At 47.2% G+C, this 26,142-nt stretch overlaps 1 protein-coding gene across 1 annotated transcript; it reads right to left on the bottom strand.

Annotated features, from left to right (window-relative positions):
• Positions 1 to 1,759: 1,759 nt before the first annotated feature.
• Positions 1,760 to 22,022, bottom strand: LOC130910740 (collagen alpha-1(XIV) chain-like). Its single transcript, XM_057828274.1, has 47 exons — positions 21,686 to 22,022; positions 21,416 to 21,532; positions 21,199 to 21,342; positions 20,947 to 21,027; positions 19,986 to 20,144; positions 19,794 to 19,913; positions 19,569 to 19,733; positions 19,327 to 19,476; positions 16,294 to 16,463; positions 16,109 to 16,235; positions 15,899 to 16,044; positions 15,709 to 15,838; positions 15,247 to 15,386; positions 15,039 to 15,165; positions 14,814 to 14,968; positions 14,616 to 14,748; positions 14,488 to 14,526; positions 14,146 to 14,285; positions 8,913 to 9,042; positions 8,286 to 8,408; positions 8,063 to 8,215; positions 7,866 to 7,976; positions 7,490 to 7,639; positions 7,331 to 7,405; positions 7,084 to 7,223; positions 6,845 to 6,968; positions 6,626 to 6,769; positions 6,387 to 6,551; positions 6,262 to 6,300; positions 6,024 to 6,162; positions 5,797 to 5,939; positions 5,611 to 5,720; positions 5,347 to 5,505; positions 5,210 to 5,287; positions 5,029 to 5,115; positions 4,910 to 4,963; positions 4,713 to 4,808; positions 4,573 to 4,626; positions 4,432 to 4,485; positions 4,307 to 4,360; positions 4,129 to 4,200; positions 3,877 to 3,912; positions 3,743 to 3,809; positions 3,472 to 3,660; positions 3,323 to 3,400; positions 3,099 to 3,254; positions 1,760 to 2,834 (listed from the first exon to the last, which is right to left on the bottom strand). Exons 1-47 carry the CDS (start codon positions 21,762 to 21,764, stop codon positions 2,632 to 2,634), a joined length of 5,505 nt encoding a protein of 1,834 aa, XP_057684257.1. The 5' UTR covers positions 21,765 to 22,022; the 3' UTR covers positions 1,760 to 2,631.
• Positions 22,023 to 26,142: the final 4,120 nt, after the last annotated feature.

Here is a 26,142-nt window from a genome sequence, read left to right as displayed (position 1 = left end):
TACAGACATAATACGTTACACTCATCCAGAGTCTTTCGTTTAAGCCTAACGTACCAATAACGGCGGTAATTAATTTTTCAAAAATGTATCACGTTAAAAATTTAACGCAATTAATGCATGCGTTGCATAACCCACTCACGCGTTGTCGCACTCAATCTTTAATGGCGTCGTTTTACCCATTTAGAGAGATAAAAGGCAACGTAAAATGAGTAGAGTTAATTTTGGCAGCCTTTTTTTAATAGGCTAAAGCCTTACAATTTCTCTCCCTACAAATATCATGGGAAGCAATGTGGGGAAGCAAGGTAGCAATTGATCTTTTTCTTAACCCCTTACGTTATTTCCCAACGTAGAGAAGATATATCAATTGGTAGCACTACGCACAGTCATGGGTCCACTTCCCATCATGCATTGGGGTTGAATGGCTGCAGTATCATTTACTGAAAGCTCAACAAATACACTAGATGGCAATATTTAGTCACAATATACAAAGTCACAAGTCTTTCTATCCATGGATCCCTCTCACAGAAAGAATGTTAATAATGTAAATGCCATCTTGAGGATTTATTGTCATAATAAACAAATACAGTATTTATGTACTGTATGTTGAATGTATATATTCGTCCGAGTTTTATTCATTTTTTTCTTAATGTATTGCCAAAATGTATATGATCGGGAAAAATTATCGGGAATGATTGGAGCAAAAAAAAAGCAATCAGATCGGGAAATATCGGGATCGGCAGATACTCAAACTAAAACGATCGGATCGGGAGCAAAAAAAAAAAACATGATCGGAACAACCCTAGTTGGTGGAGTTGGTTTCAACAGATTCCATGAGGTTTGTTAGTTATGTCATTTTCAGGGCTCCAGAGTGGCTAGGCTAGCACGAGTCAATGGGGCTTGATAGCATGCCAATAAAAAAACGATATTAACAGATCTAACACTTCAAATAAAATCATGTCGGGGTCAAAGATTCAACAGTACAGTGCGTCAGGGAGATTGATTCGGGGGATGGGCAGTTGCGGTTCTAGGATTTTTCTGACCCTCAGGGGCCAAGTGTCGCTGCCATCTTTGTTCAGTGTTTGTTTTGGTCAACCACGCAATACACAGATTATCCTGCATGTGGCGGTAAAGTTTGCAGTCATTCGTATTCAATCATACTGTATTCCATTTTAAAAAGACATGCGAAAAGCAGCATTAATATTTAATATAGCCTAGAACAAGTGTGTAACTCGTTTTGATTCGCGGGCCAAATTCATAATAATTAAATTTCATATGGGCTGGACTAATTCATTTTTTATTTGGTTGATTTTGGGGTATTTCCAGGTTACGTCCTGTTGATTTGGTGTCACTTCCTCTTGGTTTTGGGGCATTTTCAGGCTACTTCTTTCTTAGCTCTTTGGCTACGGTGCTAGACATTCAATCCATTAAGACTGAGAAGAGGCGAATGAACGAATGTCACCGTGGACATGAAGGTGAGCTAAGTGCAGTAGTACACGCACTTGATCACACAAGATTGGATAGGACCCTGGTTCTGGCCCACGGGCCATGCGTTTGACACCCCTAGAGTCTAGAAACATCATCATCTCATTCTCTCACTTCAGAAAAGAAGGATTCGCCGATTGCCATGCTTTGTGCTAAAATGGGAATACGGGCACTTCCAGGGCCATTCAAATTAGAGATGGGGCCAGTGCCCCTGTGGCTCCACCCCTAAAACCGCCACTGGCGTTTCCCACAGAAAAAATCAGCGGTGAAAAAAAAAACACTCCATCCTTCTTGCCTAGACAGCCTGTTCCCTGCAGAGATGCTGGATTACAAATGTTATTCCTCATACAACAGTTACTGACATGCAATGGTAAATTTTATTAACTTCATCCTGAAAACATAGCCACACAATTGATTGCATAGGTCATCACATCGGTGAATCTCACGCGTGCATATGTTGTTTTTTTATTGGCATGCTCGCAAACCCCATTGACTCACGCTAGCTTAGCCACTCCGGAGCCCTGAAACAAACAATTAATAAACTGCACAGAATTTTTTTAAAAACCAACTTCACCGACTAATCACACCCCTGCTAACTTGAAGATTAAGCCTAATGTCAAACAAACCGGGCCCCTTAGAGACCTGGGTCCACACCCCCAACATCGCCCCGTAAAGAGATGAAGACGTGAATAGGTGACAGCATGAGGAATAGATAAAGACAGGGAGTGAGAATATGAAGAGTTGATTGAGATGAAAAGATAGAGGTGACAACATGAATAATCACGCTGCATTGTATTGGCGGGCATGGCGGCGCTTGACTTGAAGAATCACTTTTTATGTCCCTGCGCATGACACATCACACTTTGATTGTACTCTAGGTCTTTTATTATGTTGACAAAGTGGACAGAAATTTGTCCGAATAAATTACTTTTACTGCCACAAGTTGGGTCAATGACTTCCCGAATGCCAGCCCCCCCACAACCCCCTTTCCGAGCGGCCAACATTAATGGACGGCGGCCGATCGTACATGGAGGCGGGGGCTCATCTGGGGAGACCTCCAGGAAGTTCTGTTTAACAAGAAACACGAACAGGGATTACATGTGTTAGCTACACTCCCTCCCTCCACCTGGATCTCCTAACTCGGCTCCATCACTTCCAAGCGCCGCCTCTCCTGTTTCTCCTCTCCGACCCCACCCCCTCATCCAGGTGGCTTGCCTCCGGTTCCGAATGCTCATTGTCCAGCTCCGGGTCCAGGACGGGCCGAGGTGGCGGGTAGTCAGGCTGGTAGTAGCGGTAAGGGTCTTCCTCCTCCGCTTCCCCGTAGTTGGGGAAGATGTTGGACGGCAGTTGGACTGCGGGAAGAGCGACGCCACGGGTCAACTGGGTCCAGGCCGCCTCAAGGCGACACTCTGCTGTTAGTGAAAACCCCGAACCGTGATGGCAGCCGCCCAACACCACTGACACTCGAAAAAGGTTTTGAGCAGGTTAGTGGGAGACAAGAGGAGGAGCAAGGTGACAAGCGACAGTCTGAAGAGAACTCAGAAGAAACGTGCCGCTGACTCCGCACGCTAAGCGCGTAAAAGCACATCCAAGACCGCCTTCGCATCGTACAGTACCTCCGACGTTGTAACCCACGCAAGAGTTTTGATCGCAGTAACCGGGAGGTCCGGCAGAGCCCACAGGGCCGGGCACGCCAGGACGTCCCGGCGTGCCCGGATTTCCGTGTCTTCCTGACGGCCCCGGGCTGCCGGGTCTGCCTTGGCCCGGTGGACCTACGGTGAGAGTGTCACGTGAGAAGGCGACATTTTAGCACGAAAGACAAATGTCGTGAAGGGATTACCGGGAGGTCCCGGAGGTCCTCTGGGGCCTTGAACTCCCACGCCAGCAGATCCCTTTTCACCTCTCTCGCCTGCGGGGCCTGTGTGCGATGTGATACACGCTGACGTCAGTTTTCCCGTCGGGGGTTGTCCATTAAACCGCCGGGCTCACCTCGTTCTCCAGGTTGCCCGTTCTGGCCGTTTTGTCCAGGGAAGCCCGGCCTTCCAGAGGGACCTTGCTCCCCTTGCGGCCCCGGGGAACCATTTCGACCGGGCTCCCCAGGCGGTCCCGGGACGGTGCGGATGGTCACCGACGAACTGGGCGCGTGGTTCAGGAGGGCGTTAAACTGAGCCATGTGACCTGCGACCAGCAGAGCACAGGGCTGCTTTATATAGGTTGGCTTGTCCGTGGCGCACAAGCCGGTAGCCTCCAAGATACGTACTCTGGATCAGCTGCTCGCACACCTCCCTGGCGATGTTCTGCACCGTGGCCGTGGACTGTAGGTCGCCCTGGTGATGCAAGAACATGGTGAAGTTTGAGACAAAAACCTGCGGCGGAATCGAGCGGATGACATACCCGTTCACCTTTGTCACCCTTGGTTCCTGGAGGACCCTGCATTGAAAAGGTAAGCACGACAGCAGAAACAAAAGACTCAAGATGTGCCCTGATTATTCATGATTAGTCAGGACATTGTTTACCACCAGCAATACAACATAAATGAATGAATGATTATTTATCGACCACATAGCGAGGCTGGTGGAATTTACACTTCCTGTCTGACTGGGATGATGGGTAAATAACTGTCTGGTTTTCAATAATTCGACTCACCGGCGGACCCAGTTCCCCTTGATTTCCTGGGGGTCCTGTGCTTCCAGGTGCACCCGGGGCTCCTGGAGTTCCCTTCATTTAAGAGGAAAACCCTGACGTCAGTCGTACAATATACCAGTTGGGAGGGTCCCAAATTGAAACACCACAATACCACAGGGCATCATTTTAAAGCTCTTACAATAGTTCCAGTGGGGCCCGCTCGGCCGGGGGGGCCTTCTTTGCCCGGCAGCCCCTGCAGACAAGAAAATAATGCGTCTGCGCATCGGGATGCATATTGAATAACCTGAGTGCAATGTGACTAACTCGGGAGCCGGGAAGTCCTTCTCTACCAGGAACGCCCGCTCGGCCCGCCACGCCCTGAAATACAGAGGTCACCGGCCTGTCAGTTTGGGAAATGACTAGCGCACACAAGGATTTAGAACACTCGCGTGCAGCAGCATTTACCTGCAGACCCTGTTGACCTGACTCTCCTTTCTGACCTTGCTCCCCCGGAGGACCCTGCATGTGAAGACGCTCACACACGTGTACTAACACACATAAACATGAACACTTGCATATGCAGTGCAACATGCTTGCAGGCTTACCGGGGATCCCCTTATGGAGCGACCACTGGGCCCAAGTGGCCCTGGAGACCCCTGGGGTCCCGGTACTCCGGGCTCACCTACAGCTCCAGCCGGCCCCTGGGCAAAAGGCAAACATAATGCTGTGATGACGGGGTCCGAAATGAGAAGAATCACGGACTGGACCCACCCTCTCAGCCTACATACGTATCAGAACTCACCACTGGCCCTGGAACTCCACGTTCACCTCGGGCTCCTCGTATTCCCGGCCCACCCTAAAGTGCAAAATGTATGACTTCAGCCCATTGGAAAGCACTTGGTTTGCGTGCAAGTGGCTCACCGGTGGTCCGACAGGTCCTGCGGGACCTTTGCTGTCCTGGGTGCAGGTGCAGGCCTTTGGCATGGCAGGACACTTGTCCTCGTCGCGCTGGGCAGTTTCGTGACACGGTGGCATTATGATGAGGAGGGAGTGATGGCCTTAATTCTTAGCACATGGCTTTGGAAGTGTACGGAGAACTCACCAAACCCGGAAGTTCACAGCATTGATCCCTGGAGGCCCACGAGGTACTGCACACAATGTCGAACATCTGGAGCTCAAACTGCAACACAGAAAATGTCAGCAGACACCTAAAGCCAGCTGTTTCACCATTGTTCCTACCGGTGCCGAGTTGTCTTTGGTCCCTCTGGAGCGAACCATCCTTCCCAGAACTTCCATCCCGGCCGTGGTGATGTTTCCCGCCGCTTCAATGGCCTTGGTAGACACCGCTTGACAGTCGACCAGCACGCTGGCACTTGTCTTGCTGATCACCAAGTGAAGCTGTGCAGAGGACACTTTTTGACGGACTTTGTTGTTTTCCCTTTTTCACAATTTCACATTGCTTCAGCCAAAACAGGAAGCGAAAAAGTGTTGCAGCCATCTGACCTTGTGGAAGCTTCCGTGGAAAAGTTTCTTGATGTGCGAACCCTCGAAGGTGACGGTCTGAAAGTGTCCTCTGTAGTCGTTATTGAAGAAGGTCAATGTCTTCGCACCGTCTGCGCCATCCGTCAACACCAGTCAAGTACAACTCCCCATTCTACAGACATTGTGCTGAAAACATTCCAGACTCACTGTCAAGGATGACACCAACCAATGGCTCGTGATCCTGGTCCAAGACCTCCCAGAGTGCAAAAGGTTCCTGGGGGGTGCCGGGCAGCAGCCGGAAAAGCAGTGTGATCGTATAGTCTGATGGAAGACCTTCAGGGTGGAGGAACCTGAAGGAAGTCAAGCATTCTCAAAATCAAAACTTGTCTGGCAGATGGATGGTTCTTTTCGCCGCTTCTGCGTTAAGGCAGAACCTGGTTGGCTGAGCCAGCAGTGCGTCACCATGCAGTCGGAAGCACGGGAATGCGTTAAAGGTTCCGGGTACCATGGAAACGCCAGCCAGGTTGCTGTAGCGTTCCTCCAGCAGCCCGAACAGCTCCATCATACGAAAGCCTGGCAAGCACCGAAGGAATTGTAAGCAGTTACTTGGCCAACGTCAAAGGTGACTACGATTTTGGAGCGGCAACCCCAACGAGATGGCTAAAGTCTTACCCGGAGTTGTGCCACCATTCATGGCCACCAAAGGACAGGCTGAGGACAAGCATACAGTTTATCGAGGCAAAAAGTCAGCAAGAAGGTGAGGGCATCCGTAACATTCCGGGATTCCGGTCACTCACTGGCCGTAGCAGCTTCGCACACAAAGGTCACCAGCTTCTCTTCGATCTTCTTAAAGGCGTCTAGGTCGTCCACAAAGAAAACGTGCCTGTCGCTGGGTTTGCTGGCGATGCTTACCAACTCGCCGTAGTCCGCGTCAGCGAAACCGATGGCGAAGACAATGAAGCCTGTCGGGACGCCGCACGGGTTACGGTTCGGTGTCAACGTCACGGGACGGGAACCAGCGAGTAGCGCAACTGACCTTCTATCTGCATCTCCTTGGAGACCTTGTTGACGTCGTCCTGCGATCGACCATCGGTGAGAACCACCAGGACCTTGGGGACTCCTCTCCTGACACCGCCCTCTGCCGTGAAGATGTTGTCTTTCATGTGTTGGATTGCGCGTCCTGTGTAGAACGACAGCGTCACTACAGGCCCAACTTTAAAGACAGAGTAGAACATGTGGCCACACGGTCTCTTGCCCGTCTTGGTGTTTCCTCCCTTGTAGGAGATTTTATTGATGGCTTCCAGGAGGCGCTCCTTGTCATTGTAGGCATTCAACGCAAACTCGGTGCGTGTGTCATCACTGAACTGAGCAATGGCGACCTGTTTAAATGAAAGAGAGATTGTTGACAGCATTCAAAGTACAATACAAAGTACATACAGCCATAGAATGATTTCATAAATATAACTAAAATGGAAGGTATTATAAAAATCCTACCTGCGTGCCATCAGGTCCAATCTGGTCAAGCGCTCCAGTAGTACTGAACAAGAAACCAATGATCTTCAAAAAGTTGTCGTCACCGATACTCCAGGAACCGTCTACTAAGAACGCCAGGTCGGCCTTGGCTGCCTTACAGACTGTTTGTGTCAACAGGGAAGTCTGTCATGTAATCCTGCTGCCTTACTATACTCTGCAGCTCCCGGTCAGGTTGGTTTGGGAGGTGCTTGTCGGAGTGTGCGCTTACCTTCTTTAGCAGGAGGAATTGTAGGGAGCGGGGTGGTGGTCGGTGGCGTTGTTGGCGCAGCCGTGGGGACGGCTTCTGTACCAAAAAGCCACAACATCGCATCCTGCGCTGTCAGGCGGCCACTCAGAGTCAACCGGCCATCGGTCGGCCACTACTCACGAGTCCTTCCGGTCGCGGCTGCGGCTGGCCCTTCAGTTCCGTCCTGCAGTTGTGCGTAAACGCTGATTTTGTGTGGTGTGTCGGGCCTCAAGTTGTCGAAACAGTGTTGAGAGGATCCCGCACTCAGCTTGGCATCTTTTTTGTAATCGCCTGCGATTTGGAGGCCAGCGTGGTGACTACAGCATGAATAAATTGCTTGCTAGATTTTCACTGTGATGCTTCATGAACCTCTGGTTGAAACCAGGCAGGTTCAACCACAGTTTTTCTTTACGGCTATTATCACATTAAATGCTAATAAAACAATTTGAATCTAATCCAATAGAACGGGGATAATGATTTGTGTTAGTTGCCGGAGGGCGGCGGCGCCATGACTCACTGCTGAAGACGACGGCTCTGTAGGCACTAACGTGCCTCTGGGGCTGCCACCGAGCACAAATGCTGCTCGTCGTCTGCTGGTAAATACTCAGGTCGGTCACAGCCAGCCGCACTGCCAGGTCCCCGCGACATGTCAACACTCTTTAATATTCCCATAGGACTTTGAAAGACATGATTGACAGAATTTTGAGGACTCACACGTCCTGGCCCGACCCAACAGCGCCTCGCTGGATGATCCGCCGCCATAGGAAGCCAGGACCTTCACGCCATATTCAGTGCCACTTAGAAGGTTGACGATCATCATGGTGCTCACGTCCTCACCTACGAACGTCTCCAGGGCAGATCCGGGGGCTGCAGAGCCATATTTGACACAGAGTTTGCGAGCAGTGACGCGAACCGTACCAGCGTTTACCCCACTGACCCGACAGAGGCTGGTAGACTACACGGAAGCCCGTCGTGGGAGAACTGGGAAGGTCCCAGCTGATCCGGAAGCGATTGTACCATTCCTCAGACACGCGCAAATTCCTGGGAGGCAACAGTGGGACTGAAGACAGACGAAAACATAACAGAATAGAATGGAGAGGGAGACAGAGACAGAGAAAAGCAAACACAAGAGGGATGAAGACAGAAACAGAATGAGAAAGAAGGAGACAGATTTACAGTAGCCAAAGGCAGAGAGGAGTGTGATAGCAGTAGAAAGAAAGACAATGAAAAAGAAACGGGTTAAAGAGGCCAGCAGCAGACAGAAACAGAGGGAGAGTGAAAAAGAAGGATAGTGGACAAAGGCAGAACATGGAAGACACAGGCAGATGGAGCCACAGAGCGAGACACGGGGGAAAGATTAAGAAACCGCATGACAGAGAGGGAGGAAATTTGACAGAGGTAAGGAAAAAGAGAGGAAGAGGCAGACAGACAGCGGGATTGAGAGCGAGACAGACAAGGAGAGGAGTGAGAGAACAGACAAGAAGGGCAAAAAAGTAGTTTGCGAGAGCTGGATTAGAGGAGAGTGATGCCAGGTTTCCTAGGATCACCGCGCTAACAAACTTACGTGTCCGTCCAGTTGCCGTGACAGTAGGTCCGTCTCCGTCCAGATAAACTGGCGTGACGGCTATTTTGTACTGGCTGTCTGCCAATAGAGGCTGTAAAAGCAGACTGGTCTGCGTGGACGGGAGCGTCCTCTGACAAGAAACATTCGACAAGATGGGATCATCTTCAACCCTCATCAACAACCCTTTTCTTATTTGGTTATAGACAAGTTTCTGAGGTAATTCCGCTTTAGTTCTGCATTTCTGCTCGCGACTTCCGTTTTAGAATTTCTTCATCCATAACAACAGTGGAGCTGGAATAATATAACTCATCAAAATCCCTCAAAAAAGACAATTTGGAAATACCGCATCCATCTGCCATCATCACGACATGGGAGGACAACATGTTCATGAAGGCAGATGTGGAACCAATCTCGTGCCACTACAAAGACTGGGTGTTTTTGTAGCCATGTTGCCGCTGTGTTATGGAAGGTATGTTCTTCTTATCCCTGCAATTTCATGTGTCCGGTGCTAAAAAAATACTGAAGCTGAATCTTGCGCATGAAACGACTTGTTGCCTTTGATTTCATTATTATGATGATGATTGTAATTATGATGTTTAAAATTATTTACTACAGCTACTGTACTTCTGTGGCTGCAACACATGCTATATGCCGCTAGCCTGTTGCTAAATAGTACGTGTAGGATGGCACAATTGTGTTAGAAGTTTTTTGTTCGTTTGTTTACAGTTGGAAAATGCTGTTAGGCACGGGAAGACAAGTGATGTGCCTCACAAAAACACTTACTGTACGTTGATGGACAGACACTCACCGGCCACTTTATTAGGTACACCTGTCCAACTGCTCGTTAACACTTAATTTCTAATCAGCCAATCACATGGCGGCAACTCAGTGCATTTAGGCATGTAGACATGGTTTAAGACAATCTCCTGCAGTTCAAACCGGGCATCAGTATAGGGAAGAAAGGTGATTTGAGTGACTTTGAACGTGGCATAGTTGTTGATGCCAGAAGGGCTGGTCTGACTATTTCAGAAACTGCTGATCTACTGGGATTTTCACGCACAATCATCTCTAGGTTTACAGAGAATGGTCCGAAAAATAAAAAATATCCAGTGAGCGGCAGTTCTGTGGGCGGAAATGCCTTGTTGATGCCAGAGGTCAGAGGGGAATGGCCAGACTGGTTCGAGCTGATAGAAAGGCAACAGTGACTCCAATAACCACCCATTACAACCAAGGTAGGCAGAAGAGCATCTCTGAACGCACAGTACGTCGAACTTTGAGGCAGATGGGCTACAGCAGCAGAAGACCACGCCGGGTGCCACTCCTTTCAGCTAAGAACAGGAAACTGAGGCTACAATTTGCACACGCTCATTGAAATTGGACAATAGAAGATTGGAAAAATGTTGCCTGGTCTGATGAGTCTCGATTTCTGCTGCGACATTCGGATTGTAGGGTCAGAATTTGGCGTCAACAACATGAAAGCATGGATCCATCATGCCTTGTATCAACGGTTCAGGCTGGTAGTGGTGGTGTAATGGTGTGGGGAATATTTTCTTGGCACTCTTTGGGCCCCTTGGTACCAATTGAGCATTGTTGGAATGCCACAGCCTACCTGAGTATTGTTGCTGATCATGTCCATCCCTTTATGATCACAATGTACCCAACTTGTGATAGTTACTTTCAGCAGGATAATGCGCCATGTCATAAAGCTGGAATCATCTCAGACTGGTTTCTTGAACATGACAATGAGTTCACTGTACCTCAAATGGCCTCCACAGTCACCAGGTCTCAATCCAATAGAGCATCTTTGGGATGTGGTCGAACGGAAGATTCGCATCATGGATGTGCAGCCGACAAATCTGCACCAACTGTGTGATGCCATCATGTCAATATGGACCAAACTCTCTGAGGAATGCTTCCAGCACCCTGTTGAATCTATGCCACGAAGAATTGAGGCAGTTCTGAAGGCAAAACGGGGTCCAACCCGTTACTAGCATGGTGTAGCTAATAGAGTGGCCGGTGAGTGTATATCGAGACTACGTGCGTTCTACTTTGATGATGGAAGGCTCGATTCCCTGGGCAGTTGAGAGGTAAGGGCTGGGACAGATGGTGGCTAGCCTCACGGCGGACCGTCAGCTTGATCCCGAGATCTAACTACGAGCTTTTTAACTGCATCAACTTAAGATACGCTATTGGAGCTGGAATTACCGAGGACAGAGAAAGCCCGTCTGGAGGCCAACGAGGGTCTACGTCAGGGGTGGGCAATCTATTTTACAAAGGGCCGCAGTGGGTGCGGGGTTTTGTTGCAACACCTTTTCACCAATCTGAAGTACAATCAGTCGATTGTAGTCAGGTGCTTCTCATTTCTGCTGAAACCGCATTGGTTAAACTCTCTGTGCTGGGTCAGTTGGAACAAAGACCAGGACCCACTGCGGCCCTCGAGGGCTGGTTTGCCCACCCCTGGTCTTTGTAATGTCGGGTGAAAGTTTGGCAAATCTCCCTTAAGCGGCTCCGAAGCTCTGCTGTCTGATTTCACATTTTCGTATGCTCCACCTTCGTTAATATTATTCAAATAATTTTATATAAATTGTGATTTATTGAACTATTTTGCACATGCACCAATCGTTTTAAATAAAACATGAAATGGAACCATGTTGTCCAAAAGTCGTAGATTTCATAATGTATTGACGGGACACGGGGCCAATTCATAGGGGGCCTATCCCCGTCAAAGCTGACTGAGTGGAATCACAGACAAAGAGCCTTTTTCGTTGAAAATTCTTGTGAATAAATGCTTAAATGGTGTTATGGTGTTATACTTATATGCCTGAATTCTTTATAGACATGGATGTAAAACAGTCTCGATTCTTGGTTAAAAGCAAAAAAACGTGCGGGGAGCATTTATTTTACGTAAATATGTCGAAGTACGATGCTAGTCTTTCAGTCAATATGGCGTCCGCCATATGTAAACAGATCCTTTTCGGTGAAAATTCTTGTGAATAAATGCTTAAATCCCTGAATTCTTTATAGATACGGACGTAAAACAGTCTCGATTCTTGGTTAAAAGCAAAAAAAAAAAATCGTGCAGTTAGCATTTATTTTACGTAAATATGTCGAAGTACGTTGCTAGTCTGTCAGTCAATGTGGCATCCGCCATATGTAAACAGAGCTTTTCCGGAGAAAATTCTTGTGAATAAATGCTTAAATCCCTGAATTCTTTATAGATATGGACGTAAAACAGTCTCGATTCTTTGTTAAAAAAAAAGGGCAGTTAGCATTTTTTTAACGCAAATATTGCCAAGTATAATGCCAATGCTGTAGCGGCTAATTTCTCTCATTAATTTTTTACAACGTTTCAAAATGCATGCATGGTACGAAAAATATAATAATTACCTTGAATCCTTGAACAAATCACTCCTGAGACAATCAACCTGAGACAGCTTTCGTACTTTTTCAACCTAAATTTGGCGTTGTATCCCTGCATGCGTCGACTAACTGCGACCGACTGCGAATAACTGAAGCGGACTGTAGGACGGCCCCCTACTTGCAGGCATTGCGCAGTGGCTGACCGATGTGACCCGTGTATACAATTATGAAGTCTATGCAAAAGTCTCTTTGCGATCAATATCTGCAATAAAAAAGAATGACATACTATTTATGTTTATACTGTATGTACATACTTTGTAGTATTCCCATGAAACAACAAAATCCGTGTCAGCCCTTCTGCATTCGGCAACTGTAATATTATTTGTAATTTCACCTCATTTTGGTCACTTAAGTGTATCAATCTACACCTCACGTCAACACAGGCTGGCAGGTTGTTATCATTTTGTCCATGAATGATCAACGACTTGATAAGAACAAGCATACAATCTTTTCGGTATATCCTTAGGTTTGAAGCACATCCTTAACTTATTGTCTGCAGCTGGTTTCGATTTAAGGCGTATGGCGAGGTAGATCCACACTGGCGCATTGTAGCTACTAGCTGGTCGCTGATCAAAACATTCTACTTCCAACTATATACAGTGAGGCAAATAAGTATTTAGTCAACCACCAATTGCGCAAGTTCTCCTACTTGAAAAGATTAGAAAGGCCTGTGATTGTCAACTTGGGTAAACCTCAACCATGAGAGACAGAATGTGGAAAAAAAAGAAACAGAAACTCACATTGTCTGATTTTTAAAGAATTTGTTTCCAAATTAGAGTGGAAAATAAGTATTTGGTCGCCTACAAACAAGCAAGATTTCTGGCTGTCAAAGAGGTCTAACTTCTTCTAACGAGGTCTAACGAGGCTCCACTCATTAATTATTAATGGCACCTGTTTTAACTCATTATCGGTATAAAAGACACCTGTCCACAATTCCGTCAGTCACACTCCAAACTCCACTACGGCCAAGACCAAAGAGCTGTCGAAGGACACCAGAGACAAAATTGTAGACCTGCACCAGGCTGTGAAGACTGAATCTGCAATAGGTAAAACGCTTGGTGTAAAGAAATCAACTGTGGGAGCAAGTATTAGAAAATGGAAGAGATACAACACCACTGATAATCTCCCTCCATCTGGGGCTCCATGCAAGATCTCACCCCGTGGCGTCAAAATGATAACAAGAACAGTGAGCAAAAATCCCAGAACCGCACGAGGGGACCTAGTGAATGACCTACAGAGAGCTGGTACCACAGTAACAAAGGCTATATCAGTAACACAATGCGCCGCCAGGGACTCAAATCCTGCACTGCCGGACGTGTCCCCCTGCTGAAGCTGGTACACATCCAGGCCCATCTGAGGTTCGCTAGAGAGCATTTGGATGATCCAGAAGAGGACTGGGAGAATGTGTTATGGTCAGATGAAACCAAAATAGAACTTTTTGGTAGAAACACAGGTTCTCGTGTTTGGAGGAGAAAGAATACTGAATTGCATCCGAAGAGTACCCTACCCACTGTGAAGCATCTCCATTTTTGGAGATTCCGTGGGTTCCTCTGGCTTGATTTTGCAGTTTTAACTTTGTCAACATACTGCTTACTTCAACCGCACTTCATGTTGTTCTGTCTACACCGGAAGTTCGGTGCAGAAATTATCAAAGATGGCGCCACCCATGTTTCGCTCAGGAAACCTGTCTATACCAAAATGAAATCCTCAGGGAGTTAATTTTGATGAGATAACGTGGTCTTAGCGATTCTTGGTTGCCATTTACGTTCCGCCCTATCTGATTGGATATCAGATGAGAACTGAAAGGTCTTACCGTCTCATAGTTGCCATCTGTACCACTGTAGCTGAGGCGGTAATGGCGGACCTCATGGGCGTTCACCTGTTGCCACGACACCCTCAGGCTTGAAGTGGTTTCGCCATCGACGGTCAGGCCTCGTACCCCGTAACGAGGAGCTGCAAACCGGAGACATAAAACGACAATGGACACTTGAGGCTGACACGAGATGAAAGCAGGATTCTGGGCTGGGCTGCAGGAGGAGGGATGGGCTGCGCTTGTGATGTGAGTCCGTATGTACTTCTTTGTCAGTCTGTAATGGAGACCTAGGTGTGCGCATTGACCGGCTGGGTGGGGCTGAAGGAAAAAAAGGACGCTCACCTGCAATGGTGGTAGTTGCAGCAGTAGTTGTTCTCTCCACTGCCAATAAAAAAAAAAAACCATTGCAGAAGTCAACACCAAATTGAACGTCAACATAAAAAGGTGTCAGTGTTTCAATTTGTGTGTACCGGTTTTTTCTAGCAGCACCACCTGTTCACTTTCCACCTCATTCCCATAGGTTGCGCTCAGTACGACCTCGTAGTCGGTGGAGGGGCGGAGTCCGCTCACCAAATAAGTGTTTTTGTTTGCATCGACCAGTACCTGAGGACACGCATGTAGGTGGGTTGGAAGATTCGACTTGCCAACGGCAACCGTTGCAAACCGACCTCTCCGCTGTCACCGGCTCCATCTTGGTCGGCGTCCAAGGGCGCCCACGCCAGGCGGTAGAGCGCCACGTCGTCAGCAGGGGCCCGCCACGACAACTGGAAGCTGGTAGCGGAGGCGTCGTGGCTCCTCACATCCAGAGGTTCTGGAACGTTCCCTGTGTGTGCAGCCCAAACCCAACCTTAAGTGCCATTCGCGTGTGACGCCTTCGCAGTGACGGCGCGAACCTGTGGAGAAGCTCTGGGTGGTCGGCTCTGCCCGTCCCACGTCGTAGGCTGCGATCACGCCCACCGTGTACTCAGTCAGGGGGCTAAGGTCGTTTAGCGACCAGTTGGTAACGCGGCCCACCTCCACCTATGTGCACGCGTGCTGAGTTCAAGCCTCGCGTCTCGTCAGTTAGATCAAGTGTCACTTTGTCACAGTTTTATTTTGTACCTGGTTACTTTCCACGCCGTCACTCCTGGCAAAGACTACGGTGTAGCCAATCACCTTTGTGTAGGGGGAGTCCCAGCTGAGTTGGGCTGAATTATGGCCCACGTCCGACAGTCGCAGACCAGTCACCGGGAGAAGTGCCACTGAAGGGGCAGGGTAAACAGAAGTGCACCGCTCCCGTCAGAGTGGAGCAATCGCAAGAGCGGGCCTGCCGTTAATCAAAGTCGGGTGACACAAACTTGAAGAAAGTTTAGAAGGACTGTGGAATTTTAATTAAAGAAAACACGGAATCAACCTAGCGGCGCCGCCGGCTATCGCACCACGCATCGTAAAATTTAATTAAGCGTGGTGCAGGGGAAGGCAGGAAGAGCAAAAATGCTTCAGAGCAGGAAGCCAAAGCTAAGACGGCAAGACAGCGCCGACGTGTGGAGACGTACGCCCGTCGTGGCCATTTCAACGACTCACGTGTGCTGAGCTGGCCGGTGACGGGATCGCTGGCCTCCTCGCCGTACATGGCGTACACTGTCACGGTGTACTCCGTCGATGGCGTCAGACCCTCCAGCTCCGCCTCTCGCACGTCCGCTGCCACCTTAACCTGCGCATCGCCATTTTCACATCACCTCATCACCGCATCGTCGTCCCGGCTGTTGCTGACCTCCTTGTCGTCGTCGGGCTCCCCCTGGCTGAGTGGCGCGTAGAGGATCATGTACCCCGAGGCGGCAGGGGCGGCGCTCCATCGGACCCTCATCGTGTTGTGGGTGGGTTCCGAAAGATCCAAGCTCTCCACGGTGGGCAGGACCACTGGGAGGCGGACAACAACACGGTTAGGCTTTAGCTCACGGTCCCCGGGGTTTGATCTACTTACGCGTGGTGGCGCTTCCTCGCAGGGCCTCGCTGGCGGCGTTGCGGTAAATGGCGAACACAGCCACTTGGTACTCGCTCAAAGAGTTCAGGTTGTCTAGCAGGACGCTGCGCTCCCAACCCGAGACCACCTGCGGACACGGGGCGTCAAATCCGAGACGCAGCGTTCACGACGGGACCGAAGGTTACCTTCTCTTCTGGCCTCCCTCCACTCGCAGGGTAGTAGACCACACGGTAACGTTCCACCTCACCGGCGGGCGGCGTCCACGTCACCCGGAAACTACGAGCTGTGATGTCTGACATCACCAAGTTGCGGGGTGGGGCTGGACTTTCAGGTGGGGGGGCAGGACCTCCTTCCGCTGGAAAATCAAGAGATGCGCCAAATCCATACATAATCTCCTCCCTCATTTCGGATGTGATGGAAGTAAGCACCATCGCAATCCACGTTTTTTCCTCATGTTTTCATGACCATTTACAACCTGTCTAATAGGAAAGACGATGTGGCTGCTTTCCCCACAGCGGCGCACAACAGTATAAAGAACGTTACTTAAGCCACATCCAGTGGTATGAAAAAGTATCTGAAACTTTTGGAGTTTCTCACATTTCTGCATAAAATCACCTTCAAATGTGATCTTTGTCAAAATCACACAGATGAAAAAACAGTGTATGTTTTAACTAAAACCACCCAAACATTTATAGATTTTCATATTTTAATGAGGATAGTAGGCAAACAATAGCCACGTTTACATGCTGACTTTTATTCATACCGATTCAAATCATTCCGAATGGAAATTTCACATCAGCTGTTTACATGTCACTTCATCTATTCCGATCCAGCGTTTACATGTGACTGCCTTTATTCCGAAAGGACGTTTGACAACTGCTGTCTGACATGCGCAGATTAATCAAAACAAAGCGTCACGTTGCAAAACATGGAGATCGATCGTCAGATCAGCTGCTGTTTTAACTTTTCGAGTGGAAACAAAACTTCAGAATGATACGCCGTTCATTTAAAAAGTTGTGTGGGTGCGCTGTGCGTGTGCTTGGAAGCCATGTTGCAAGTGACGTTACCTACGTCACCAAGTGACGTCACCACGTCAGTACGGAGCATGCGCAGAAAGAACGCAACCAGACACCATTCCGCTTCCCTGTTTACATGATATAATTTTACTTCTAATCGGTTTGGGAAAAGGAATATTCCACCCCTGTGAATCAGAATGAAATTCCATTCGGTTTGGGCCTGTTCATTCCGAATGAGGTGTTTATAGGGAACACATTTATTCGGTTTGAACAAATATTCCGATTGTAATTGGAATATTTGGCTCCATGTAAACGTGGCAAATGACAGAAAAGGGGAAAAACAAGTAAGTGAAGCATCACGTTTGATATTGTGTGGCCCCCCTTTAGCAGCAATAACTTCAATCAGATGCTTCCTGTAGCTGCAGATCAGTCTGGCACATGGATCAGGACTAATCTTGGCCCATTCTTCTCAACAAAACTTCTGTAGTTCAGTTGGATTCCTCGGATGTCTGGCATGAATCGCTGTCTTTAGGTCATGGCACAGCATCTCAATGGGCTTCACGTGTATTTTGTTCTTCTGAAACCATTCTGAAGTTGATTTACTTCTGTCTTGTTGCAGCATCCATTCTCTTTTTAGCTTCAACTGTCTGACAGACGGCCTCAGGTTTTCCTGCAAAACATCCTGATAAACCTTTGAATGCATTCTTCCATTAATGATTGAAAGTTGTCTAGGCCCTGAGGCAGCAAAACAGCCCCAAATCATGATGCTCTCTCCACCATGCTTCACGGTGGGGAATGAAGTGTTGATGTTGGTGAGCTGTTCCATTTTACCTCCACACATGACGTTGCGCTTTACTCCCAAACAATTTAACTTTGGGTTCATCAGTCAACAAAATAATTTGCCAAAACTTCTGGGGAGAGTCCAAGTGCCTTTTTGCGAATATTAAACGAGCAACAATGTTTTTTTTAGACAGCAGTGGCTTCCTCCGTGGAGTCCTCTCACGAACAACATTCTTGGCATAAGTTTTACATACAGTTGATACAGGGCCGGCCCAGCCTATACGCAGACTATGCAGCTGCTTAGGGCCCCTGACCACTAGGGCCCCCCCCAGTCTGGCAATTGTTTAATTTATATTGTATTTTGTTTACTACTGTTTGCTTTATTGACATTTATGAGTTTTGATACTTGATTACAAGCTTTAAAAAATAAAAGTTCTTCCTTAACTTCTTTCTTTCCTCTTTTAGAAAAAGTTTCAACGCGCTCTACTGTAAGTACTGACAATCATTTGGGCTGAGAAGTTTGAAGTATGCAGCACAACAAAATCTGATTAATATACAAAATATGGACGTATGGGTTGGATTGCATGTATGGGTTTCACAGTACACTGTGACAAAATGGTGGGCCAAAAACATGGGCCCCTTTGCATTATTTTGCTTAGGGCCCCCAAATGGCCTGGGCCGGCCCTGAGTTGATATGTGCACAGTGATTTCTGTAAGTCTTTAGCAGACACTTTAGGTTTTTTTTTTTTTACCTCTCAGAGTATTCTGCGCCGAACTCTTGGCGTCATCTTTGGTGGACGTTCACTCTTTGGAAGAGAAGCAACAGTGCCAAACTCTTTCCATTTGTAGACAACTTCTCTGACTGTCGATTATTGAACATCCAGACTTTTGGAGATGGTTTTGTATCCTTTCGCAGCTTTATACAAATCAAAAATCTTTGATCCCAGGTCTTCAGACAGCTCTTTTGACCGACCCATGATGCACATCAAACAATGCTTCTCATCAAGACAATTCTTACCCGTTGTGTGTTTAATATTGGGCAGAGCATCTGTAAAACCACTCATTAGTGAATGGGCACACACCTGACTTAAGATGTTTGGTAAAAATTGGTTTCAATTGATCTTTAAGTCTCCTTAGGCAGAAGGTTCACTTACTTGTTTCCCCCCCCTTCTGTCATTGTTTGTATGCTATCCTCATTCAAATATGAAAACCTCTAAATGTTTGAGTAGTTTAAGTTAAGGCAGACATTGTATTTTCATCTGTGTGATTTTGACAAAGATCAGATCACATTTGATGGTGATTTTATGCAGAAATGTGAGAATTTCCAAAAGGTTCAGATACTTTTTCATTCCACTGAAGTCAGCAAATGTGACAAAAGAATGTAATGACGGCCAAAATCGATCCAAGCTGTACGATTCCCACCTGCCACCCGCTCCACCGTGCCGCAGACGCTTCTGGTCAAAACGTCCACGATGTCGCTCATCACATCGAAATCGGCCACGTTGTACACGTGCGTCTCCTCAGGCGCTGACGCGATGGCCTTTAGCTCCCCTTCGTCCGCGTTCTTCACGCCTGGAAGTAAGAAAAATAAAAAAGGAAAAAAAACAGGAGGGAAGAAAAGATGTCAGAGCTGCCCAGCGGGAAAGCGCAGCGCGATCTCTTACCGACAGCAAAGACTTGGATGCCGGCGTCCCTCATGGTCTGCGCGGGCGGCACCACGTCATCCTGCGACTTCCCGTCCGTGATGAGGATGGCCACCTTGGGAACGTCAGCTCTGGAGCCCGATTCCGCTTTGAAGCTGTTCTCCAGTGTGAAGGTCAGCGCCAAACCTGCTCAAAAGCGACAACACTTTTAAAGGGCTTTTCAAGGCATCTAAGCATAGCGCGTACCCGTCAGGGTGTTTCCGCCTTTGTAGGGCAGGTTCCTGACGGCGTCCACGACGGCCGCTTCGGTCCGGTGGCTGTTGAGGTGCCACTCCACCCGCGGCTCGCCGCTGAACTGCACCAAGCCTGCGCGTTGCACACACCAACAAGTGCATGACGACGCCAACATCAGCAGAGGACAGAGACCTTCAAACTCACCTACGCGGGTCCGGTCGCCGTCCGGCGCGAACGCCCGCACCAGGTTTTCCAGGAAGCTCCTGACCAGCCTGAAGTTGCTTCGGCCGATACTCCACGAACCGTCCACCAGGATGACCACGTCGGCAGAAGCCGACGTGCCGCACTTGAACCTTTCCTCGCCTGAAGCGAGATGACATGTCGAAGGAAATGTCAGCAAACGTCTGCTACATTTAGCCACTTTTGCAAAGTAAAAACAGCGAGCCGAGCCCAGCGGCGGTCGGGCGAGCCTCAGCCTGTCCCAGCTCTCGTCGGGCGAAAGCCAGGGACGATCTTCTTTTCTCCTATTTTAACTCCTATGCCAAGCGTCCACCTCACAGTGAACGCCTAGCTATTGGAGGCGCAACCGTCCTTTAGATTGACGGGTCCGTTCGCCCGGGTGAGTTAGTGGAGCCTCACTGGGCCCTACAGGTGAGACATTCTTGTTCACGACACGCGAGGTCAAAATTGAGCTTCTGGCGCTTGACGTCTGACAGGACGCGACTTGTTTCATTGCAAAAGAGCGATGAGCTCACGCTCGCCTCTTGGAAGCTTCTCCGAGACTGCTGAATCTTCTCGCAATGACATTACAAGGACAAATGCTCAGAGATCACCGCAGCTTAGTATCGCAAATAGTCGGAAGTACTTTTAAGGGTCGATAGAAGAAGTTAAGGTGATTCAAAATCATTAGATGTTTTTAGAATATAGGAGGAATGAGGGGAGTCGAAATCTCCCATCAGGGGACAAAATGACTCTTTAGGAGTATGTAGAATAAGTCATCATTAGAAAGGAGTTAGTCAGAAGGTAAAAGTAGATGTTAGAGACAATTGGAGGTGCGTGGCAGAGCCGGAGGGGCGGCGGCGGCGGGCATGCCGGGACAGGCCACCGCCGCCGCACCTGCCCGCTCAGCTATTTGGCAAGTGCGAACCAGACGGCGGCAGGATACCTTCGGTAATGGCGTTGACATGTGCCTCCCCGCCATCTTGTGAACTTTGGGACTGAAGCCTTTCCTGTCCAGACAGCTGAGCTGAATTCAAAGCAAATGACAAAACTTTTAGTGCCATTGACGATGATCGCCTGGCTCTTAAAACTCTTTCATTGAGTTTATTGCTAGCAGGCGTACAGTTCATTTCAAGTGGGAAATGGATTGGACGTCTGTGGCCGTTATTGGCAGTCAATGAGTTTACTGGACTTCTACCTTGGTGCTTGCCTAGCAGCGGTTTGCTCCTGAGCGCCCCCCTCGTGGCGAACACCCTGAAGGCGTAATCTCTGCTGGCGTCAAAACTGTCAATCAAAAGCTCGACGTCCTCTTTGGTCATGACCATCTCGGTGTCCTTGCCATCTAGTCGCGTGACGCGCACAGGCATGAGCTTCAGGCGCACGCCGACTGCGTGTGGCGAGCGCACGTGTCTTACCAGGCTCCGTGCTATAGGCCACCACGTATCCGTCAATGGGACCTTTGGGCTCCTTCCAGGACACCAAAAGTTCAGTGGAACTGAGCACTTTGCTTCGGAACCTTCTCGGAGATGAAACTGATGGTGGCAATAAACATGTCAACATGCAAGCATGTCACTATCAACGCATGATGAGGAGCTACTTGTGTGTTGTTGTTGTTGGTTGCGCCCCCAATGAAAACACACACAAACACGAACGCGCCCGCACGCACGCACCCACGCACATTTTACCTTGTCCTCGTGCGTGTTGTGCAAGCAGCAACAACAGCAAGCCCACAGTGGCGATGACCATCCGCTGGCGTGACGTCATCGCGCAGCGGCAATAAGAAAGTTGCGGAAAAGTGGCAGCGCGCACCCGAGGCAGGTGGATGTCACGTGCACGCGCGCGTCTTTGCTCAGCTCCCTCTGGTATGGATGCCGAAGACGCGACCGGCCCGCTCCGAGCTTTCTGAGCCTCTGAAGCCAACCCGCGGCAGGCCGCACTCACAGCGCAGAAAAACTCGCGCGCCTAAACCACCGGAAGCGCCTTCAAAATAACCCCGTCTCTGAGAAGTCGTCAGTCTGCGATGGCCGGTGGAGCAACGCAACGCAAATGCTTGATAATTTTTAGAGGCCCGGTCTATATCCGACGTCATTACATTTTGCAGCTCCTCGCTCTTTGTTCCAGTAAGACGTGTTTTAGTTTGAAGGAACCACATCTGTTGTGCGCCTCTCTAGCTTTCCGGTTAGACATTTTTTCCTCGATATATTTCATTTTTTTTTTTTTTTTTTCTCCGGGTCCTTCATCATCACGCTCGCGGCAACTCATTCCAGGTGTAGGCTCCGCCTACAACAGGCAGCGCCGCCCGCCCTCCCCCAGTTCAAAGGGATTGGATTTGCTGTCAACTGACACATGAACACTAACTTCTAGAAATAATAGAGAACAGGGGCGTCACTAGGTTTTAAGAACAGGGGGGCTTAGCCCCTAGGAGTTACATAGGATGTAAGTAAACATAGCGTACAAGCACAAAACTTCACAGACAGCTAACAAATTTCTTAACCTTGTTGTTGCTACCGAACCCCATCAGTTTCATATGCGCATTCACCAAACGCTACCTTAGTATAAAATGAAATGATTTTTTTCAAATTCATGACATATAGTTTTTCTACTGGTGCACAAAATGATCCGTGCAGTACAAAACCAACATAGTGCATGACCTCACAACAAATTACATACTGTACCTGCTTTGCAATCAGGTATGGAACTTCATATGATGTTGTGAGGATCGGTTTGTTAGTGGGTACAAATCCAAGAACAGGCAGAGTAGCCTCATCATTGAATCCGGCACCGTTCACCTTGAATTCAGCAAGCGTTGTGTTCTTATTTTCCCTGACAATTTCCTTTTGTTTTGCAGGTGCGAGGCTGGAGTTGCTCAATTTGGCATTGCAAATCATGCAGCTAGGACTCTGACTCCCATCCCGTTCCGTGATACATAAGAACCCATATTGTACATATTTGTCTGACCACTTTTTTGCTCGACTTGATTTGTATGGATTAAAATATGAAGAAAGTAATTACACAGCTTACTACGCTAACATTCACACATGGGATCACTCCTGAGTCCACTAAATTCGTCGCAGCACTGATTGGCCAAGCAATGTCACGTGATCATCTGCAGCCAGTTATGACCAAGCGGGGCATGCCATCGCCTATAGCAGGGGTTTTCAACCCAGTCCTCAAGGCACACTGTGGGTCCTGGTTTTTGTTCCAGCCGATCCAGCAGAGACAGTTGAACCAATGAGGCTTCTGCTAAAACAAGCCACACCTGACTGCAATCAACTGATTGCACTTGTAAAACACCAGATTGGGGAAAAAGTGTTGTCATCTTGTTTGGTAAGAATGAAATCCTGCACCCACAGTGTGCCTTAGTGGAATAGGTTGGGGACCCCTGGCCTATAGACATGATGGGTCTGTGTGTATTGACCTCATTGTCAGAGGCGCTACCGAACCCCTGAGACCGACTCACCGAACCCTGAGGGTTCGATCGAACCCGGGTTAAGAGCCACTTATATACAGTATTATCAATATACAGTATTAGAGTCTTAGGGCTGTCAAACGATTAAAATTTTTAATCGAGTTAATTACAGCTTAAAAATTAATTAATCGTAATTAATCGCAATTCAAACCATCTATAAAATATGACATTTTTCTGTAAATTATTGTTGGAATGGAAAGATAAGACACAAGATGGATATATACATTCAACATACGGTACATAAGTACTGTATTTGTTTATTATAACAATAAATCAACAAGATGGCATTAACATTATTAACATTCTGTTAAAGCAATCCATGGATAGCAAGACTTGTAGTTCTTAAAAGATAAATGTTAGTACAAGTTATAGAAATTTTATATTAGAACCTCTCTTAATGTTTTCGTTTTAATAAAATTAGTAAAATTTTCGATCAAAAAATAAACTAATAGCCCGCCATTGTTGATGTCAATAATTACACAATGCTCATGGGTGCTTAAGCCCATAAAATCAGTCGCACCCAAGCGCCAGCAGAGGGTGCAACTATATATATATATATATATATATATATTAGGGCTGTCAAACGATTAAAATTTTTAATCGAGTTAATTACAGCTTAAAAATTAATTAATCGTAATTAATCGCAATTAATCGCAATTCAAACCATCTATAAAATATGCCATATTTTTCTGTAAATTATTGTTGGAATGGAAAGATAAGACAAGATGGATATATACATTCAACATACGGTACATAAGGACTGTATTTGTTTTTTATAACAATAAATCAACAAGATGGCATTAACATTATTAACATTCTGTTAAAGTGATCCATGGATAGAAAGACTTGTAGTTCTTAAAAGATGAATATTAGTACAAGTTATAGAAATGTTATATTAAAATGCCTCTTAATGTTTTCGTTTTAATAAAATTTGTAAAATTTTCAATCAAAAAATAAACTAGTAGCCCTATTCTGTCCTCAATGTGTGTGAGTACACAAATTGACAGCGAACATAAGTTCCAAAAAGAAATCAGACGGTGTGGCAAAGTAGCATGGGCTTTACTGAAGTCATCTCTTATTGACAGGAGCACATTTCTTGTATTTTTGTAAAACTGAAAATAACAAGGCAATGTGTCAATAACTTGCATAAATCACAAAATAACATAAAACATATATATGTGAACAAATTCAAATACACATCATCAATAACTATCTAATGCTCATGAATATAAACAAAGGAGGAATATAACTCACAAGCGATGCATGTATTAGACACAAACAGTGTGATGGGGCTATGAGAACTGGCACTGAATACTGGATGCGGACATTAGCTGGTCTTAATAGCACTGTCTATTAGTGTAAGTTCGCGTCGACATATAATCACGTCAAAAAAGCGCGCCGAAACCCAAATAATCAGCTGCACTGAATCGCCAGCAGAGGGCGACATTACGCCACATAACATATGCAAGTCACACCCAAGCGCCAGCAGAGGGCGGAAAAACTCCATAAAACACAATTAACAAGTTGGCTTTTCACTGTACTGACATTTAAATCTGTCTGAGCGGGCCTAGTGCGTTAATTGCGTCAAATATTTTAACGTGATTAATTGAAAAAATTAATTAATGCCCGTTAACGCGATAATTTTGACAGCCCTAATATATATATATATATATATATATATACACAGTGCCTTGCAAAAGTATTCGGCCCCCTTGAACCTTGCAACCTTTCGCCACATTTCAGGCTTCAAACATAAAGATATAAAATTTTAATTTTTTGTCAAGAATCAACAACAAGTGGGACACAATCGTGAAGCGGAACAGAATTTATTGGATAATTTAAACTTTTTTAACAAATAAAAAACTGAAAAGTGGGGCGTGCAATATTATTCGGCCCCCTTGCGTTAATACTTTGTAGCGCCACCTTTTGCTCCAATTACAGCTGCAAGTCGCTTGGGGTATGTTTCTATCAGTTTTGCACATCGAGAGACTGACATTCTTGCCCATTCTTCCTTGCAAAACAGCTCGAGCTCAGTGAGGTTGGATGGAGAGTGTTTGTGAACAGCAGTCTTCAGCTCTTTCCACAGATTCTCGATTGGATTCAGGTCTGGACTTTGACTTGGCCATGCTAACACCTGGATACGTTTATTTTTGAACCATTCCATTGTAGATTTGGCTTTATGTTTTGGATCATTGTCCTGTTGGAAGATAAATCTCCGTCCCAGTCTCAGGTCTTGTGCAGATACCAACAGGTTTTCTTCCAGAATGTTCCTGTATTTGGCTGCATCCATCTTCCCGTCAATTTTAACCATCTTCCCTGTCCCTGCTGAAGAAAAGCAGGCCCAAACCATGATCCTGCCACCACCATGTTTGACAGTGGGGATGGTGTGTTCAGGGTGATGAGCTGTGTTGCTTTTACGCCAAACATATCGTTTTGCATTGTGGCCAAACGTTCAATTTTGGTTTCATCTGACCAGAGCACCTTCTTCCACATGTTTGGTGTGTCTCCCAGGTGGCTTGTGGCAAACTTTAAACGAGACTTTTTATGGATATCTTTGAGAAATGGCTTTCTTCTTGCCACTCTTCCATAAAGGCCAGATTTGTGCAGTGTACGACTGATTGTTGTCCTATGGACAGACTCTCCCACCTCAGCTGTAGATCTCTGCAGTTCATC

The sequence above is a fragment of the Corythoichthys intestinalis genome, chromosome 22, assembly GCF_030265065.1.
Source record: "Corythoichthys intestinalis isolate RoL2023-P3 chromosome 22, ASM3026506v1, whole genome shotgun sequence".
Taxonomy (NCBI): domain Eukaryota; kingdom Metazoa; phylum Chordata; class Actinopteri; order Syngnathiformes; family Syngnathidae; genus Corythoichthys; species Corythoichthys intestinalis.
The sequence above is the reverse complement of the archived record's forward strand: the minus strand, read 5'-3'. Positions and strand labels throughout refer to the sequence as shown.

Excerpts from the sequence above, each read along its gene's own strand:
- LOC130910740 (XM_057828274.1), bottom strand. The coding sequence starts at position 21,764 with ATGACGTCACGCCAGCGGATGGTCATCGCCACTGTGGGCTTGCTGTTG. Across the intron at positions 15,839-15,898 it reads AGCCCGACGACGACAAGGAG|GTTAAGGTGGCAGCGGACGT; the intron begins GTCAGCAACAGC and ends GGCGATGCGCAG. Across the intron at positions 3,255-3,322 it reads AGGACCTCCGGGACCTCCCG|GTCCACCGGGCCAAGGCAGA; the intron begins GTAATCCCTTCA and ends CTCTCACCGTAG.